This window comes from Hylobates moloch, unplaced genomic scaffold, assembly GCF_009828535.3.
Source record: "Hylobates moloch isolate HMO894 unplaced genomic scaffold, HMol_V3 SCAFFOLD_19, whole genome shotgun sequence".
In the NCBI taxonomy this organism is placed as follows: domain Eukaryota; kingdom Metazoa; phylum Chordata; class Mammalia; order Primates; family Hylobatidae; genus Hylobates; species Hylobates moloch.
The window spans coordinates 13,870,796-13,888,117 of NW_026652294.1; the positions used below are offsets into that span (position 1 = coordinate 13,870,796).

General features: G+C 56.6%; 2 protein-coding genes across 3 annotated transcripts in view; both read left to right on the forward strand.

Moving 5' to 3' along the window:
* Positions 1-988: 988 nt before the first annotated feature.
* On the forward strand, positions 989-11,798 carry CBX6 (chromobox 6). Of its 2 annotated transcripts, none has more exons than XM_032139909.2 (5): positions 989-1,180; positions 1,357-1,400; positions 1,545-1,610; positions 1,753-1,819; positions 6,089-11,798. In XM_032139909.2, exons 1-5 carry the CDS (start codon positions 1,112-1,114, stop codon positions 7,079-7,081), a joined length of 1,239 nt encoding a protein of 412 aa, XP_031995800.1. In that variant the 5' UTR covers positions 989-1,111; the 3' UTR covers positions 7,082-11,798. The 2 variants fall into 2 exon arrangements, with proteins under 2 accessions (XP_031995800.1, XP_031995801.1); XM_032139910.2 differs by having other exon boundaries at positions 6,143-11,798.
* Positions 11,799-13,650: 1,852 nt separating this feature from the next.
* The window catches only part of NPTXR (neuronal pentraxin receptor), a 41,335-nt gene continuing 37,663 nt past the window's right edge, over positions 13,651-17,322 (forward strand). Inside the window, exons 1-3 of the mRNA XM_058431902.1 lie at positions 13,651-13,731; positions 14,895-14,931; positions 15,075-15,135. Of these exons, the coding sequence (XP_058287885.1) occupies positions 13,651-13,731; positions 14,895-14,931; positions 15,075-15,135 (179 nt within the window). The remainder of the gene's footprint in view (positions 13,732-14,894; positions 14,932-15,074; positions 15,136-17,322) is intronic.

The following is a 17,322-nucleotide window of genomic DNA, read 5'->3' on the forward strand; positions in this document are numbered from 1 at the left end:
AAGTTCAAGTAATTTCAACATTTAAAAAGTGGAGCGTTTTGCGCGGCAGGGCTATTTTTTGTGTCTCCGTTCCTGGACAGCCCCAGCTCGATCCCCCGCCCCTCCTCAAGTGGGAAGCTGGGATCTGGGCTCCCCAGAGCAATGGCGGAAGCTTCGCGCAGCTGCGGGCGGGGAGAGGGACGCGGCCGGGTCGGGGGGCCGGGAGGGGTGCTGGGAATCGGAAAACACAGACATGACCGCGAAGGCGGCTTCTGCCGAATGACCAGATGATGACCCGCTGTGGGCCCAAGGCGGGGTGCGGGGAGCCCGTCCCTGCCCGCGGTCCCTCTCCCTCCCCCACTGCCACACCGGCCCCGCCGAGTCCTCCCCGGTCTCCTGGGCGAGGGCAGGTGCCGCCCGAGACCCCGGCCGCAGACAGATGCCCACGGTCACTCCGGCCTTCCTCGGCCCCATTCGCCGCACACCCCCTTCCTGCGGTGGCGTTTTTGTTTTAACTCTTCTGAACTGGTTACAAAACCACACTCCCACGAATACATAAATAATGGGTGGGGGGCGATGTTTTAAAGAAATTCCTGCAAGGCCTGGCAAGGCAACAGCAACTGCATTTCTGCTGCATCATATTTAACTGTTTGCAGGCTGCTGCGGGAGATGCGCAGTGGCGGCGAGACTCAGGCTCCACAGCCCTTCTCCGCCCGGGGCCTGGCGAGACTCGCGTGGGGATTAAGAGGCGAGGAGAGGGTGTCAGCGATCGGGCGCCGGCAAGATGTGAGGGGGGGGTGATAAGCGTAAGGCCGCAGCGTGCCCACTAGCCGGGCACCCATCGGGTCGGCCGGCAATTGCTCCCTCCGCCGGCGCGGCCCCTTTAAGAGCCGGCGCGCGCCCCCGCCCCGCGAGCGCCGACTTTCCCTAGCAACCGCCCCGGGGGAGGGGGAGGTCCTGGCAACCGCGCGCCAGCCGCGAGGATCACGTGACGGCCCGCAGCTGGAACGCGAGCGCGCGCCCCGCCGCGCTCCCGCCCGCCGGGGCCTGGGCGCTGCGGCGCGTGCGCGAGCGGTGCCGCACCGGCCGCGGGCGCAGGGAGTATTATGGGCTGTGGGTGCCGCTGAGCAAGATGGAGCTGTCTGCAGTGGGCGAGCGGGTCTTCGCGGCCGAATCCATCATCAAACGGCGGATCCGAAAGGTGAGCCGCCGCCCGGGGCGGGCCGCCGCTGTCCGCAGCCGCGGCCGGGGCCGGAGGCCCTCGGGGCGAAGCGGTCCCGCTAGCCCGGCTCCCTCGCCCAGCCCCGCGCCGCCGCCTCCTCGCGTCCCCGCATCCTCCCCACCCCCACCCCCGTTTTTCTCCCCTCTGTTTTTCAGGGACGCATCGAGTACCTGGTGAAATGGAAGGGGTGGGCAATCAAGTGAGTGTCGCGAGGTCCGGGGGCGTCGCGGGAGGGGAGGCAGCGGGCACCGGGGCCTGGGGTGGGGGTGCGCGCGCTTGCTCTCGCCGCGTGCCTGTCCCTCTCTGGTCTTCATCCTGATTTTGTGCGTTTGTGACTCGGCAGGTACAGCACTTGGGAGCCCGAGGAGAACATCCTGGACTCGCGGCTCATTGCAGCCTTCGAGCAAAAGTGAGTTGTTGGGGAAGCTGGCAGGGGCTGCGAGGCCGAGGCTCGGCTGGGGCGCCGCGCGGGGAAACGGGAGAGCCGGGGAGGGCGCGGAGTGGGGCCCGGGAAGGGGCTCTTTTTAACCTCTGGTGTTTTTCGGCCGCAGGGAGAGGGAGCGTGAGCTGTATGGGCCCAAGAAGAGGGGACCCAAACCCAAAACTTTCCTCCTGAAGGTAACCTGGCCCAGCCCCAGCAGCATCCCCCTCTCGGGCCCCCAGCCACGGCACAGCACGGGGCCTGGAAGGGAGGGACAGATACGCGGCCGCCCAAGCGGGCGGGCCTTTTCAGAGGGGCCCCAGCTGGGCAGGGGGTGGTTGTGAGCCCCCCCAGAAGCCCCTGATGGCAGGCCTCAGCCAGCTTCAGCTTCAACAAGAGGGTCCTGGGACTGGGGATAATCCTCCCTGTTGAAACCAGGGGCTGGGGTTGCCTTTAGGGCTCCAGGAAAGGGGGTGGCTGAGGCAGGTGGGGGATGCCCATGGGAAGGGGGCATTTGAGCTGTTATGACTGTGCTGGGAGTTGGAACCCAGAGGGAGAGTGAGTGGGGTCTCACCTTCTGGCAGGGCACAAGGAGAGGATTTGGGGGACCACCTGCCTCCCTGCCCGCAGCTTCCCCCGTTCCCTGTCTTTCAGGATTTGTTCTTCATGGCTCCCCTCCTTTCTTGGGGATCCAACTTGAATTTGACCTCAAATCATTTCACTTTGAATTTATCGCCCAGGCTGGGCCACTAAGTTTAGGGCTCTGAGCCTCAGTTTCCCCCCAGTCCCGGCCATTTCTGGGGGATGGGGATGTGGGAGTGAGAGCATAGCATATTAGCCTCTGCTAGGGAGGGAAGAACTTCCAGAGGAAGCCATCTTGGAGGATTTGGGTTTTTATTTTATTTTGACAAGGAAAAACAGAGTCTGGGAAAGGAAGGGCAAGATGGCCCTAGGTGGCAGGCACGGCTGCAGGTGGGACTCACTGGACCACCTGTCTTCCTGTAGTGCTACGGATGCCTCAGGGCCCCCTCCCACCCGACAGCTGGTGACTTTATGGGAGGACTCTTTTTCGGAGAAGAGAAGCAGAAGTGAAAGAAATGTTGGTTTCCAGAATTTCATATTTTTATAACCCCCACCCTCAAGCGACGCGCATCCTAGGGGATCCGGGGAGTAACCTTAACCCTGATGCTTCTCTTGGGGAGGGATGGGCGGAGCAGCTGGAAGGCTGGTGGGCTGTGTGACAGCCTCTCAGTGCAGCTGGGGCACCCTCTAGCGGCGAAGCGAGTATGACCATGAGCGTTGACACACACAACGTCTTTTTTTCTTGATAGTTCTTTTGGTTCCTGAGCTGGCTGTGGGCCTAATACAGGGCTGAGCCTCCACATGGATTATCTCCTTTAATTCTCTCAACAGTTCCAAGAAGTAGGGAGTATTATCCCCATTTCACAGATAAAAAATCAAGGCCCAGGAAGGGAAAGTGACTTACCCGAGGTTCAGCTTCCTGGCTTCATCCTGTCTCCTTTTCTTCATCTTGTGCCTTGAGGAGTCCATGTCAGGTTAAAGGGGGAAGGCAGACACACACAGGAAACTATGAAGGCTGCAGAGTTGGCATGGCAGGGGATAGAGACGCAGATAGTAGGACTTTTTTCTCTGGACCCTAAGAAACAGGTAGCCTGAGAGTGGTGTGGATATTTGTGAGGGGCCATGGAGATTAGCTTGGGCCGAACACATTGCTCTGGGGCTCCCTGAGAGGCAGTATGGCAGAGTCAGCAAATTACACTCAGCGCTTTCTGCCAGGAACTGCTCTGAAGCAAACAGGAGCCCATGAGATAGCTTTCATCCTCCCTGTTTTATGCATGGGGAAACAGGGCCAGAGGTGTCCAGTAACTTGCCCACAGACATGGGGAGGCCATGGTAGAGTTCAGGTGCTTGAACCTTCACACCATCTGCAGTGCATGCCAAGCCCACAGAGCTATGCCTGTCACCTGGTCAGGGTGCAATAAGCATGTGGCTACAGTTATTTTTAATTCATCAGGCAGACCCAGGTCCCACTTTCAAAGAGTTCTCCATGTGGGGAGGAAGAGGAAGAGTGAACCCTTTAAAAAGTAATAATATATAGGAAGTATAAAGTAAGAAATGTCAATGTATGCCAAGCATACATTGGAAAAAGATCACTGCCTGTAAGTCCACCACCCATGGGTAGGTCTGTTCAGTTATTTGCTGCATGCCAGGCACTGTGCTGAGCAGGTGCCATGTACTCTCTGATCATCACAGGAGTGCCCGTAGTAGGCTCTGTGATGGTCGAGCAGATAAGGAAAGGAGACTCACAGAGCCAGGGTTTCTTTCCGGGCCTGCCATTTGCCCACACTCTGCCCCTCCCCCAGGAACAGTCCGTCACCACTGGACTCTTGGAAGCATAATTGCAGAAGTCAGGAAGCTCAGGTAGTTTGCAGAGAGAGTAAACACTTAACTTTCTGAGAGTCAGAAAGTGTGGGGATGCACCTGCAGAATGTCTGCTTACCACGCCAGAAAAGCCTGGGCTTTTCCCTGCCTTTGTGTGGGAAGGGGTCTGAGGGGCCCAATCCCTGGGAGCTGGGCTGGCAGCATTGGCATGGGCAGGCCCGACTTCATGTGCTGCCACCTAGTGGCGGAAGGGATCGTTAACCAAGCTGCCCCAGGAGGCCCTGCTGGGAGGACCATGTGGAGTTACAGTCCCTTCTCCCACGGGGCTGAAGGCCACGTTCTAAATGAAGACATCCTCGCTTAGCCAACAAATAGGCCAGCAAACACCTCTCCTGGGAGTTGTGGTCAAATGTAATCTAGTCTTGTCTGAGGGGCATGTGGGCTACCTCCAGGTACTAGTTAAGCATCCAGTGCTTTGGGGAGTGGGAGGTAGAGAGACCTCACAACAGATCCCACCCTCAAGGACCTCACAGACCAACCATGAGGACATGGCCTTCCTCTCGGTCCCAGCCATCTCCCACCTAGATTGAGGGCAGCCATGACCTAACAAGCCTCCCGCCCCAGTAGGATCTGTAAAACCCATGCCCCTTGTGGCACCCCACATACACCCCAGCCTCTGTCCCCAGCCCTTGCTTTCAGTCCTGTGACTCCTCACCATCTTCTCACACCACTGGGACCTTGCCCAGAGGACTCTCTGCCTCTACCATTTGTCGTCTTAGCAGGCTCCGCGGCCTCTGGAACTGTCTGGGGTGCCGTCAGGGCTCAGTAAGGACCAGGATTTTCTCCTACTTAGGTGTCCGGGCCAGGCTTCGATGTTTCATTCTCCAAGCCTGGGGTCTGTGCTTCTCTGGGCTCTGTGGTTCTTTCGCTGCACGAAATCACTTCATGTTCCCGCTGCCCACCGTCCTCCCTGTAATAGGGCAGCTCTCCAGGGGAGACTCTGTGTGTGTGCAGCTGTAACCCCAAGCAACTGGTGCCTGGCGCCTCAGTACCTTCCTTAGCAAAGAAAGGACTGGCCATGCAGACAGCTTACGTTGGCCTTACGAGTCCCTTAGCCTCTCTCCATTTAGTGGCATCTGACAACGGGTGGGTTGGACTGGAACCTGGGGTCTCTTGAGAGCCCTGCGGCTTTAGAGAGATGTCATGCCTGGAAGGACAGCTGGAAGGACAGGCCTAGGAGCCTGGGGCCGTATTCCTGGCTGCCCACAACCTCTGCACCACCATCCTGCCCCAGAAAATAGGGAGTGGTCGGGCCCACCTTTAGGCCTATCCCCACCAAACTCATGTCTGACCGGGTTGGGTTCCAGCCCAGGCTTTGGGGTGCAGGCTTTGGGATGCATAGGTACCAGTTCACTCTGAGCCAGGCACTGGGCAGACAAGTAAATGAGACCCATCCAGGGAAGTATGGTGGCTGAGGTGCTAGCCAGCTGAGGAGGCAGACTGGAGCCGGAGGTCAGCCTGCTCAAAGGCGAGAAAGTACGGGGCATTGGGGACATGGTGGCTCAGCGGGACTGGGTGCGGGGGAGCAGGGAGGACCCACCTCCTCCTTTCTGTCACCACGAATGAGCCCGTGGAGGAGTCCCCGCTTGGGCTGGATCTGCCACAGAGCAGGGGTTTGGCAGGGGCTTCTGAGCAAAGGGCTGCCCTCCCCACACTGTGTCCCAATTGTCGACACTCCTCCGTGTCAACAAGGGCAGCCGTGGAGTGTGGCCCAGGGCCCTCCGTGGAGCTAGCAGAGGTGGTGGGTGGTGGAAAAAACACAGTTTTGGAATTGGGCCTGGACAAGGGTGTCCTGACTCTGACCTTGGAGTCAGAGGCAAATTGCTTCATCTCTGAACCTCTGTTTCCTTTTCTAAGGCGAGGTCATAAAGACCAGTGATTCTCTTAAGTGCTTTCGGGATCGCTGGCTGAGAGGCTCTACTTAGGGCTGGCTGGCGCAGGGACATCCAGGGGAGGTCAGCGGGCAGCCCTGAGGTCCCACCCACCCCTCCCTTTGCCCGCAGGCGCGGGCCCAGGCCGAGGCCCTCCGCATCAGTGATGTGCATTTCTCTGTCAAGCCGAGCGCCAGTGCCTCCTCGCCCAAGCTGCATTCCAGCGCAGCCGTGCACCGGCTCAAGAAGGACATCCGCCGCTGCCACCGTATGTCCCGCCGTCCCCTGCCCCGCCCGGACCCGCAGGGGGGCAGCCCCGGACTGCGCCCGCCCATCTCGCCCTTCTCGGAGACGGTGCGCATCATCAACCGCAAGGTGAAGCCGCGGGAGCCCAAGCGGAACCGCATCATCCTGAACCTGAAGGTGATCGACAAGGGCGCTGGCGGCGGGGGCGCCGGGCAGGGGGCCGGGGCGCTGGCCCGCCCCAAAGTCCCCTCGCGGAACCGCGTTATAGGCAAGAGCAAGAAGTTCAGCGAGAGCGTCCTGCGCACCCAGATCCGCCACATGAAGTTCGGCGCCTTTGCGCTGTACAAGCCTCCGCCCGCCCCCCTGGCTGCCCCGTCCCCCGGCAAGGCTGATGCCTCAGCCCCGGGCCCTGGGCTGCTTCTGGCCGCCCCCGCCGCCCCCTACGACGCCCGTAGCTCTGGTTCCTCCGGCTGCCCCTCGCCTACACCACAGTCCTCTGACCCCGACGACACGCCCCCCAAGCTTCTCCCCGAGACGGTGAGCCCATCCGCCCCCAGCTGGCGCGAGCCGGAGGTGCTCGACCTGTCCCTCCCTCCCGACTCGGCAGCCACCAGCAAGCGGGCACCGCCGGAGGTCACAGCTGCTGCCGGCCCGGCACTTCCCACGGCCCCTGAGCCCGCCAGTGCCTCCTCCGAGCCCGAGGCTGGGGACTGGCGCCCCGAGATGTCACCCTGCTCCAATGTGGTCGTCACCGATGTCACCAGCAACCTCCTGACGGTCACAATCAAGGAATTCTGCAACCCTGAGGATTTCGAGAAGGTGGCTGCTGGGGTAGCAGGCGCCGCTGGGGGCAGTGGCGGCATTGGGGCGAGCAAGTGAGGGGCTCCACCAAGGAGGGGGGGCTTGGGGGGGCCCTCCTGCCCGAAGTCATACTCTTGCTCCCACCCCGCCCTTGCCCCCAGCCCTCTCTCCCTGTGCTTTGCTTGTCTCAAATGGCTCGGTGTTGACCCAGGGATGGGGCTGGGTAGTTGGGGTCCCAGAAAGCCAGGGGGTAGGGGCCACCCTGGAATGGGGCAGGGGAAGGGCACACCCCCTGCCCATGCATGGTAGGGCCCACTGGGTGGTTTCTGGAAAGCCCTAGAACCTAGGGTTCCTCTGCCCCTTCCACATCCCACCCGTCTCTCTAGCTTGCTTCCTGCTCTCCTGTGCGGCGTCTGATTTCTCGGTGCTAACCTGGCAGCTGTGGGGCCCTTAGGAGACCCCCACTGAGGGTGGACACAGCCCCTTTCCTTCCTGCAGATGCCTAGGCAGGAGGAGGGCATCCTGCCTGTTTGGCAAAGTCCCAGGCAGAGGCCAAGGATGAGGCCAGACTCGGCTCCTCCCTCCACATCAGCCAGGGCATCAGAAGTTGGGCCAGGGCGGGGTCTTCCCTGCTCGATTTTGGATGAGGCCTAAGTAGACCCCCTATGCCCTGCCCCAGCCCTGTCTCTTTCCAAACCCCCTCAACAGTGGGAGGAACTGGCAGAGGGTGCACCTGGCCACAGCCTCCCCGCATCTTAAAGGCCCCTTCAGTTCTTGACCAAAGGTGCTACGAGAACCTGCCGTGGAAACTTCCAGTTGCGCGTCTGCCCCACTTGCTGTGTTTGTCCGTGGGTTCATACGTGCATTGGGTGCTAGGCCCCAGGCTGCCAGGTGGCACCCTTTACAGTTCCTTTGAACAGGGGCATTGAAGGCCTGGACCGCCTCTCGCCTCAGTAGGCCTGGGGACCAGGCTTGGGTCTGGAGGTTTGCTGTGGAAGTCACCAGGCCTCCCCTCCTGGCCCAGGTGTGGGGGCACCATGCCCCCCACCCCCCTGCCCTCCTCGGGGTGGTCAGCCCAACCTGTCGGACCTTCACTTCACATCATGTTGGGAACCGAGATAGAGAGGGAGACCCCGTTCCAAGCTCCCCCTTCCTCCCGGTGTTTGGGGAGGACGCCGAAGAATCCATTCCCGAGGGCCTCCCGGCTTGTCCCAGCCCCTCTTTTGCTTCTGACCATGGAGGCTTTCTCACAGCCCAGCCTGCCTGAAGCAAAGGAGCCTCCCGTGTCCTGGGCAGCTTCTGTTTCCCTCTGCTGCCGGAGAGCTGAGGCACCCATGCCAGTGGCAGAGGCCACAGCGCCAGCCTTAGGCCAGGCCCTGGGAGGGCAGGCAGGCAAAGGTGAGACCAGAGGGGCTGTGTTCTCCAGGAGAATGAGGGTGTTGGTCCCAGGATTGGGACTGGGGCCCCGCTGGCCAGCCCTGGGCCACTTCCCGGGTCTCCGTTGTGCGTGGGTGGCGTGTTCCAGGCGTGGCTGGAGCTGGCTTCCTGGCTGTGCTGCCATGGGCCCCTCCCTCAGAAGCACGTTGGCAGGAGGCTGATTAGAACCCTAGCGCCTTTAGTCCTAAGAATGGGAGGCTGCCTTCCTTCCCAATCTCCCTGCCAGGGCCCACAGCGTGGCCCTAGCCCTCCCCTCCCGGGGATGTAGAACGGGGACCCTCGCGGGGTCGGGGCGGGGACTGATACTCCTCGGCCCCTCCCTACCCTGCCCTGTGTGTTGGCTTTGTGGCCGTCCAAGTGCCAATTGGCTTTTCCCCCAAATAAGGGCTGGTATTTCTCCTCTGTCCTTGGAGGTGATTTCCCCCTGACCCCCTCCCCCAGGTGAGTGACCACCTGGGTGCCAGTTACAGGTGTTTCCAGAGACCATAGAAATGTGTTTTCCTGAGAGATCGTGTCATTCGTGACTTTTTTGTAAAGAAGTTGTGTTTTCAGAGGTGATTTTATGACAGGAAAGTGAAAGAATTAGTTTTGCAAAAAAACAAAAACAAAAAAAGAGGAAAAAAAAGAAATAGAAAAAAATATTGTGGGATTCCTATGGGGGGGTGGGGGGGAGAAAGAGATATTTAAGAAAAAATAGTAACGCAGTGATTGCACAGGTGAGGTGGCAATGTCAGGATGGGGCGGAGGCCTGGGCCCAGCTGGCAGGTCCCCTGGCGTCGCAGGCACTGTGGAGAGGGCCTGGATCCAGATCTCCACACCCATGCTTGCTCAAAGGGAAGGGCAACAGTGGGTCCCCGGGGAGCTAACCCAAGCTGCAGGTCCCCGCAAGCTGAGGTTTGGGAGGGTGGGGGTTGTCACTGGTGATTTTCTCCAGGGGGCTGGTGAGTGGGCAGTTTGGTTTCTTGCCTCCTTCTGTTCCTTTGCCAGTTGTTGGGCCATCTGGTCCCTACCACCGCCACCCTATGGGGGAGACCTCCCTCCCTACGGGTCACCCTAAAGCCCACAACCTCTCTGAGTCTCTGTGGCCTGAAAGGGGATGCAGGCTTCAGGAGGCAAGAAGCTGGGCCCTGGGGGTGGCTGGGGAGAGGGAATGCATTTCCCTTGCCGCAGGTGGTCTGCTTCTGCTGGCCTGAGCTTCAAGCGGAGCAGCCCGGGCCAGCCTTGGTGCATGAAGAGGCACCAGGCACACCGCCTTGAGGTGGGCAGTGCCCATGGGGGACCGAGGGTGAGCAGAGGCCTCCTTCCTCCCCTCTCTAGTACCCCCGCCCCCCACACACTTGCACGGATCAGCCTCCCTTGGGAGATCAGCCTCCATGGGCCCCTCCTCCACCCTTGCTGCTTTCCATTTGCCTAATTACCAAGCAGAAGTTGCAATCTGGTTTGCTTTATTTTTGTATGTGAAATAACCCCCAAAGCCCGATCTCCTCCTACGTTCAATATTGGTTGGGGCATCCGTCATCTCCCCTTAAGTGCACCCCCTCCCCACCCAAGTATCATAGGAAACAGGTGAGGTCTGGTGTCTCTGGTTTGAGACGGTAAGTTGGGACCCATCCCTGTCTCGGTCCCCACCCTGACCTTTAGTTTGCCCTTCTGTGAAATGGGTACACTGGGCAGCAAGGCCTCTTCAGAAAGTGCTGCTGGTGTCAGAGCAGCTGCCCAGTACCAGGTGGGGGTCAAGGTTGCTGGTACTGGGACCCCCAGCTGCCCACAACCCTCTTTGTTCTCACCCTGCAAAGGGGTCAAGGTCAAAATGAGCCTCGTCCTTCCTATGATCTGGGAAGAGGTGATGATCAAGTCCCCAACTTCAGTGTGAGGCGGACAGAGTTGGGGGGATGGCCCCTTTTCGAAGAGGTGAAAATGGTTTTGGAGAAGCGCAGCAGCTTCACTGGGGGGATGCGGCAGGGACTGGGGCCCAGGATGCTTTGGCCTATGGGGAAAAGCCCTTTAAAAGGCAGGGCCCAGGCCCTGGAGCCAGCACAAGACTGGCAGCGAGCCCCTGAGCCAGGAGGTCCTGGAGGAGAGCCAGGCCGGTGGGCCTGCCCAAGGCTGGAGGGTCAGCCCCAACACGGAGCTGGGTGGGCTAGGGGGCTGGGCTGCTACCAGCCTCTCTGGCCTATGGGGACCCAAGAGGACACATCCCCCTTTTGCCCACTTTTCTGTGTCGTTTTGTTGTTTTGGTTTGTGGTGGTTTTTCTTTTTTCTTTTGTTTTTCTCTTTTTTCTGTTTTGTTTTTTTTTTTTTTTTGCACTTCGCCCACACGGGACAGTGGAGCCCCACCTGGTCAGTTCCACTTCCGGGCTCCCATGCACTTGCCCAAGGTGGCCTCTTTGGGACAGGGATGGTTTGAGAATCACTTTTAAAGAAAAAAGGAAGATATTGAAAGGTTTTAGTTTCTTCCCTATCTGCATGTCCTCTCATATAGAAAGCCCAGAATTAGGGGCTAGAACTCCAGGAGAGGGTCTCCCCGACTCATCTCTTGCTGACAGTCACCAGGATGCAGAAACAGGGAGATAGTTAGTGGGGGCCAAAGATGCCCCCTCCCAGGCCTTCGTGGTTCCCTCCTCTGCCCCCTGCAATCTTTGGAGGAGTCAGTGCCTCACTCCAGCAGTGAGTGCCTACTGTATGCAGGTAGTCAGCCAGGCAAAGGGAGACTAACGGTCTCATGGAGGAACCCCCTTGCAGGAGGCCAGGTAGCTGGAGCGAAGCGTTCCGGCTGCCCTTGCTGCTGGGTGGAGTGGAGAGAGAGACTTCTTTTCGTTGGTTTTAATTTAAAAACACAAAGGCCTAAAGAAATACGTATCTTATAATTTTTTTAATTTTTGAGTTCATTTAATGAATTGTGCACGAATGAATTCTATATATATAAAATATACATATATAGCTCTATATTTGGGGAGGGGCACTGTCTCTTTTTTCTCTCTCATTTTTAAAATGAAGTGTTGTTGCCTTTGTATGTGGTTCAACCATCCAGCTCCCAGCTGGCTAAACTTTGCCTCCAGTGGTCAAAGATGGGAAAATAGTGGGGTTGGCAGGAGATGGAAAACGGAGGTGCCGCCCCAGCATGGGGGGCAGGTCCCCCAGTCCACCCTGCCCCTCCCCCTGTGGAGAAGACGCTTAGTTGGGGTTGTGGGTTTGGGCTCCATTCTGGATTCGGCGGTTCCGGGGGAGGGGTGGGTCTGTGCCGATTACTCTGTCTTGTACGTTTGTTCTGCTGCTCTTCAATATTGTATCAACGCCAGGAAAGGGGGGTGAAAAGCCTCTTTTACCCCCCAAATAAATTGTCACATTCCGAAGCTGAGGCCTAGCCCCTAGGTTGGGGTGTGTCTGTGTCTTCTTCCAGCTGTGACTGGCTTTTCAAAAGCAGCAGGCCCATGTCCCTCCAGTGACAGGTGAAGAGGGGGAAGCCCTGTCCCACCGCTGGCACTCACTTGCTTCCCGGTTCCTATCTCCCACACTCCCCCAGCTCACATGTGCCTCAGTGGGAGAAAGAGATGCCTGCTGCTTCTTGGACCCTTGAGAATAACGGGTAGGTGAGAGTGGGAGGATGGAGGTCTCATCACTGCCTGTCCCTCAGTGGGAATCACAGCACCCGCAGAGAGGAAGGGGCCTCTGGGGTTGTGGCCCCAGAGCCCAGGAGAGAGCAGGCCAGAATGGGGCACCAGCTGCTCTTGCCATTGGGTCTTGCGGTTTGGCACCCAACTGTGCCATAAAGTCCGATATCACATTGAGATAATGAGAATGGTGGTCTTCGCGTTTGTTTTCTGGGCGCCATGTGCCTTCTCTCATGAGATGACACACCCTCTCCCCACATAGGTGGGCTTAAAAGCAGCAGCCCCAGGCAAACTTCCATGCCTTCCCCAGGTGCCTGGCGTTCCACCTGCAAGCTCCCGATGACTCCTGTGGCCACCTGTTGCCAGGCCTCGGACAGGTAGCGCTCTGGTCTCCCCTTCCTCACCACCCCACCTCCTGTCTGGCCTCTCTAGTGTCTCCCTGCCCTGCACCCTGGGGTCCTGAGCGCTTCTGCTTTGGCAGCAGCTCTGGCCTGGTCCACCGGTCTCCATCCTGGCCTGCACCTGCCCCCTGTGTCTCCCACACAAGTGCCATAGGGGTCAGGGAGCCTACCGCCTTCAGGATCATGCCCTGGCACCAGGGCCTCTAGGCAGGCAGGAGTGTGATCTAGTTCCTTGTCACGCCTGGTCCCAGCGCTGGGGATATTCAGTGCAGACAGACACTGCTGTTAATTTCCAGGCTGCAATGCCCAGAGGCCCCACAGCTCAACACAGCCTGTGTGCCATCTGCAAATGGCTGAGGTGCAAAGTCTCCCCCAGCCTCCACCTCCCCGCCCCCCTCCTCCTTGCCTCCCTCTGCCTGAATCCCCTCCCCTGCCACCTGCCCTCCCGGGCCCTGCCCTGTCTCCTCCCTTGGTATTGACCTGCAGTTTTGTCCGTCCCCCTTCCTAAGGACAGGGCTGGGTCTTCATCCCTCTTTGCCCACACCTCAGTGTCTGGCACATGGTAGGCCCAGATCATCTCCGTCACCAGTCCTCTTCCTATACTGGCGGGGACAGTGAGGCTTGGGAGTGGCTGAGAGGTAGACCTGGGGCTCAGTGCAATCAACCAACTGCCTCTGAGCATTACCAGTGGGCCTGGCCCGGGCCAGGCAGGGAGCAGCAGGACAAATGGGAGTGTGTCCCTGTCCTGGATACGGGGCTGCCACTGGGCAGGCGGGTGGGAAGGGACCCACAGTGAAGCACCGACAGGGCAGGGGAGGCCAGCCAGTAAGCCAGGGCTGGTCCTGCTCAGTGCCACTGCTGTACCTCACGGCCACCTCTTTGTCATCTTGAGCACCTGCCTTGGTGTTCTACTCCCAGAAAGCCCTCATTCGTACTTATTTTTTTGGACCCCAAATTATCAGTGCACCTACTATCGGCCAAGCCCTGGTGAGCACATCACTGGCCCTAGCCCATGTCCCTCACCCGTGCCCAGTGAGCCCACGAGTTATGAGCAGATGTCATGGGGAAGAGGAGGCCAGAGAGGCGAAGTCATTAACTTGTTCATTTGCCCAAGAGGGCACACTTGGAGCAGGGGAGTCAGCATTCACCCCAGCCCCATCTGTTTGCCACCGAACCCCAAGCTCTTGGGAATGAGGACATGGGGCAGCCCATGCGAGGCGAGTGCATGCCAAAATTAGTCACCGTGTTCCTGATCACAAGTCCTGCCATTGCTAAGCAGGTAAGTCTCCTTATTAGTTGAGGGTTAATGAGTGAGGAGGCTGTGGCAACTTCTCGAGGAATTGAACAGTTTGTGATGAGGACTGGGCAAGACCAAGCAATTGCCCGAGAGCGAGCTGACTCGGCTTAGAGGAGGGGGTGCCTGCCTGGCCCCCACCCCCTCCTTGTCCTATTCCTGGGCCTCTTCCCAGGGTTAAGGGTCAGAGGTGGGGTGAAGCTCAGGGGTGGGGCAAGCCAAGGAGTGGGGGATGGGATGGGATGAGGATGACTATTTTTGCAAAATTACCTAGTTACGTTTGTTTGTTTGTGACAGAGTCTTGCTCTGTAGTCCAGACTGGAGTGCAGTGGCACAATCTTGGCTCACTGAAACCTCCACCTCCTGGGTCTGGGTTCAAGCAATTCTCCTGCCTCAGTCTCCTGAGGAGCTGGGATTACAGGCACACGCCACCACGCCCAGCTAATTTTTGTATTTTTAGTAGAGACGGGGTTTCACCATGTTGGCCAGGCTGGTCTTGAACTCCTGACCTCGTGATCTGCCTGCCTTAGCCTCCCAAAGTGCTGGGATTACAGGCATGAACAGCCGTGCCCGGCCTTTGGTTGTTTTTTAAAAGCTGAAAGTTGAAATTTTTTGGTCCATGTCAAGCCATGCCTGGAGTGAATAGGGAGGTGACAGAGGCCACATCAAATTGCCCAGCCCCCTCCCAAGCCAGCTAACAGGCCTGCGAGCTGATTCTGTGCCCTCTTTGTTCAGGCTGCTGGCTTCTGAGAGGACAGACTTCAAAAAGGCCTGGTGGCCTGCAGAGGCCGAGCACAAGGACACCTGATCCACAGCGGTGGGGTCACAAAGGAAGCAGCAGGGGAGAGGCCTCATCCTGGCCTCCAGACATCTACACACTCTGAGCATCAGCCAGGGAAGCTGTGAGCTCAGGAGGGAGTCCCAGGAGGGACAGAGGCCACTCCAGGGTGAGACTCGAAATGACCCTCGTGAGGATAATGAGGCCTGAGGCAGTGGGGACAACAGGAAGTGGCCAGAGTGGAGGGATGTTTGGAATATTTAGAATTTGGTGAGGGACTGCCTTTGAGAGCTTGTAAAAAAAAGCCTTTTTGAAGAAGCACCTGGGTATGTGGTATAGGCAGAGGAGTGAGTGAGTGCACTCTTCTCAGGTGGAGAACCTGGTGGAGGACACAGCTTGCAGAGAAGGTGAGTTCAGCTTGGGACATGTTGGGAGTAAATCAGCCATAGGGTCCTGGAGGGATTTTCATCTATGGATTTGAGGCTCAGAGCGAGCTCCTGCCCACCCAGGCACTGCTGGACAAATCTGTTGAAGGGTCCTTGTCCCTTAGTGCACCTCATCTCTGAGATGACTGGTCACCAGCCATCCTGGAAGCACCACCAGGGACATAGGTGCTTAGCTCTGGAGGTCACTGGAAATTCCAGGGGTTAATGTCCAGCCCCTTGCCACCCGCCTCTACCCCCTCAATCTCATGCCTTTTATCTCCATGAGCAGCCCCCATGAGGTGAGGCTGGGGAATGATTAACCCCATTGGATAGGTGTAAGGCGAGGCCTGAGAGTTGTAGGGTGGGGATGCTCTGCAAAATCACTCAGAGGCAGAGAGAATGGAACCCAGGTCTGAGGCATGAAAAGATAGAACCGTCTGTCCTGCTAACCTTCTGTCTATACTTAAAGACTGGGTAAAACATAAACATTCTTTCAAATACCCAACTGAGTTTCCAAGATTTAAAAAAAAAATTCCCAGGGACCAAAAACAAAGAGAAAAGCCAAAAATCAGAGTGACAAGCAGGTATTTATTCTTTGACTGTCCTGCAGGGTGGGCGTATGGGTGGCAAAGGGAGGCAGGAGGTGGGCATGGGACGTGGTGGCTTTTGCTAATGTTGGTAATCAAAGGAGCTTGGATTTTATACCTGTGGAGGGAGGGATAGGAGACAAGGCCTGGGACGCTTGCTAACAGAAATTTGGAACCAGAATAAAACTGGACCCATATCCTCAATGAAAAAAGCAAATGGTGGGGAAAAATCCACCCTTTCACAAAGGGAGAAGACAAAAACGTTGTAGTCTCATTTCTGGCTCGGCTGGAAAAAATGTAAAAAGAATGATCTCTTGAGAAATTTTAACTCTAGACCTTTACTAACACAAATTTGAGGTTTGAATTTGTATTACCCACATGGTCCCAGGACTCCCAAGTATAGAAATTAATATAAGAAAAAAACCTGGGGCAAGTTACACCACAGACATGTGGCTACTAGTAGCAAATGCAAGCCTCTGTGGATGGCCCTACCCACAGTAAAGGCCACACAGGATTCTCACAGATAAAACCATTGTAAATGTGAGCTCACTATCCAAAATTACAAAACATGCAAGCCACAAAGACGAATAGCAAAACAACCAACAGTACATACAGAATCCTGCACCCAATACATTATTTTCAAACATGCATTGAAGATTTCCTAAAACTGCCAGGTGCAGTGGCTCATGCCTGCAATCCCAGCACTTCGGGAGGCCGAGGTTGGCAGATCACCTGAAGTCTGGAGTTCGAGACCAGCCTGGCCAACGTGATGAAACCCCATCTCTACTAAAAATACAAAAATTAGCCGGGCATGGTGGCACATGCCTGTAATCCCAGCTACTCAGGAGGCTGAGGCAGGAGAATCACTTGAACTCAGGAGGCAGAGGTTGCAGTGAGCCGAGATCGCGCCACTGTACTCCAGCCTGGAAGACAGAGAGAGACTCCATCTCAGGGGAAAAAAAAAAAAGATTTCCTAAAATTATCATGTATATCATGTAGCAGGAGATAAAGCAAGTCTCAATAAATTTCAAGGAATTGGCATCTCAGATCATGTGTAATTAGTTAAAAATCAATAGCAAACAGTGATGAAAACAGTGTTGTACTGGCATAAAGATGGGCTTATAGACCAAAGGAGTAGAAAGGAGACCCCACCATAAACCTTCACATGTATGGTCAAATGATTTTTGACAAGGGTGCCAAGCCATTCAACGGTGAAAGGACAGTCTTTTCAGTGCTGGGAAAACTGAATATCCACATACAAAAGAAGGAAGTTATATTCTTACCTAGTGCCATATAAAAAAATTAAAATGAATCAAAGACTGAAATGTATGTAAGACTTTAAAAAACTTTTGAGAAGGACAGTTCTCCAAATAGGATATACAAATAGTCAAAGGTCACATGAAAAGATACTCAACATCACTAACCATTAGGGAAATGTACATCAAAACTACAATGAAATGCCAACTCATACCTATTAAGATGGCTACTATTTAAAAAAATAAATGTTGGCAAGAACGTGGAGAACTCGGAACCCTTGTGCACTGTTGGTAGGAATATAAGATAGAATAGCTGCTGTGGTATGGCGGTTCCTCAAAAAGTTAAAAATGCCATGTGATCCAGCAATTCCACTCCTGGATATATACTCAAAAGCATTGAATGCAGAGTCTGGAGAAGATATTTGTATACCCATGTTCATAGAAGCGTTACTCACAATAGCTAAATGTGGAAGCAACTCAAGTGTCCATCAGTGGAAGAATGGAGAAGCAAAAGGTGACATACACATACA

Coding starts and splice junctions, on each gene's coding strand:
- CBX6 (XM_032139909.2), top strand. CDS start 1,112: ATGGAGCTGTCTGCAGTGGGCGAGCGGGTCTTCGCGGCCGAATCCATC. Junction 1,181..1,356: donor TCAAACGGCGGATCCGAAAG/GTGAGCCGCCGC, acceptor TCTGTTTTTCAG/GGACGCATCGAGTACCTGGT. Junction 1,401..1,544: donor TGGAAGGGGTGGGCAATCAA/GTGAGTGTCGCG, acceptor GTGACTCGGCAG/GTACAGCACTTGGGAGCCCG.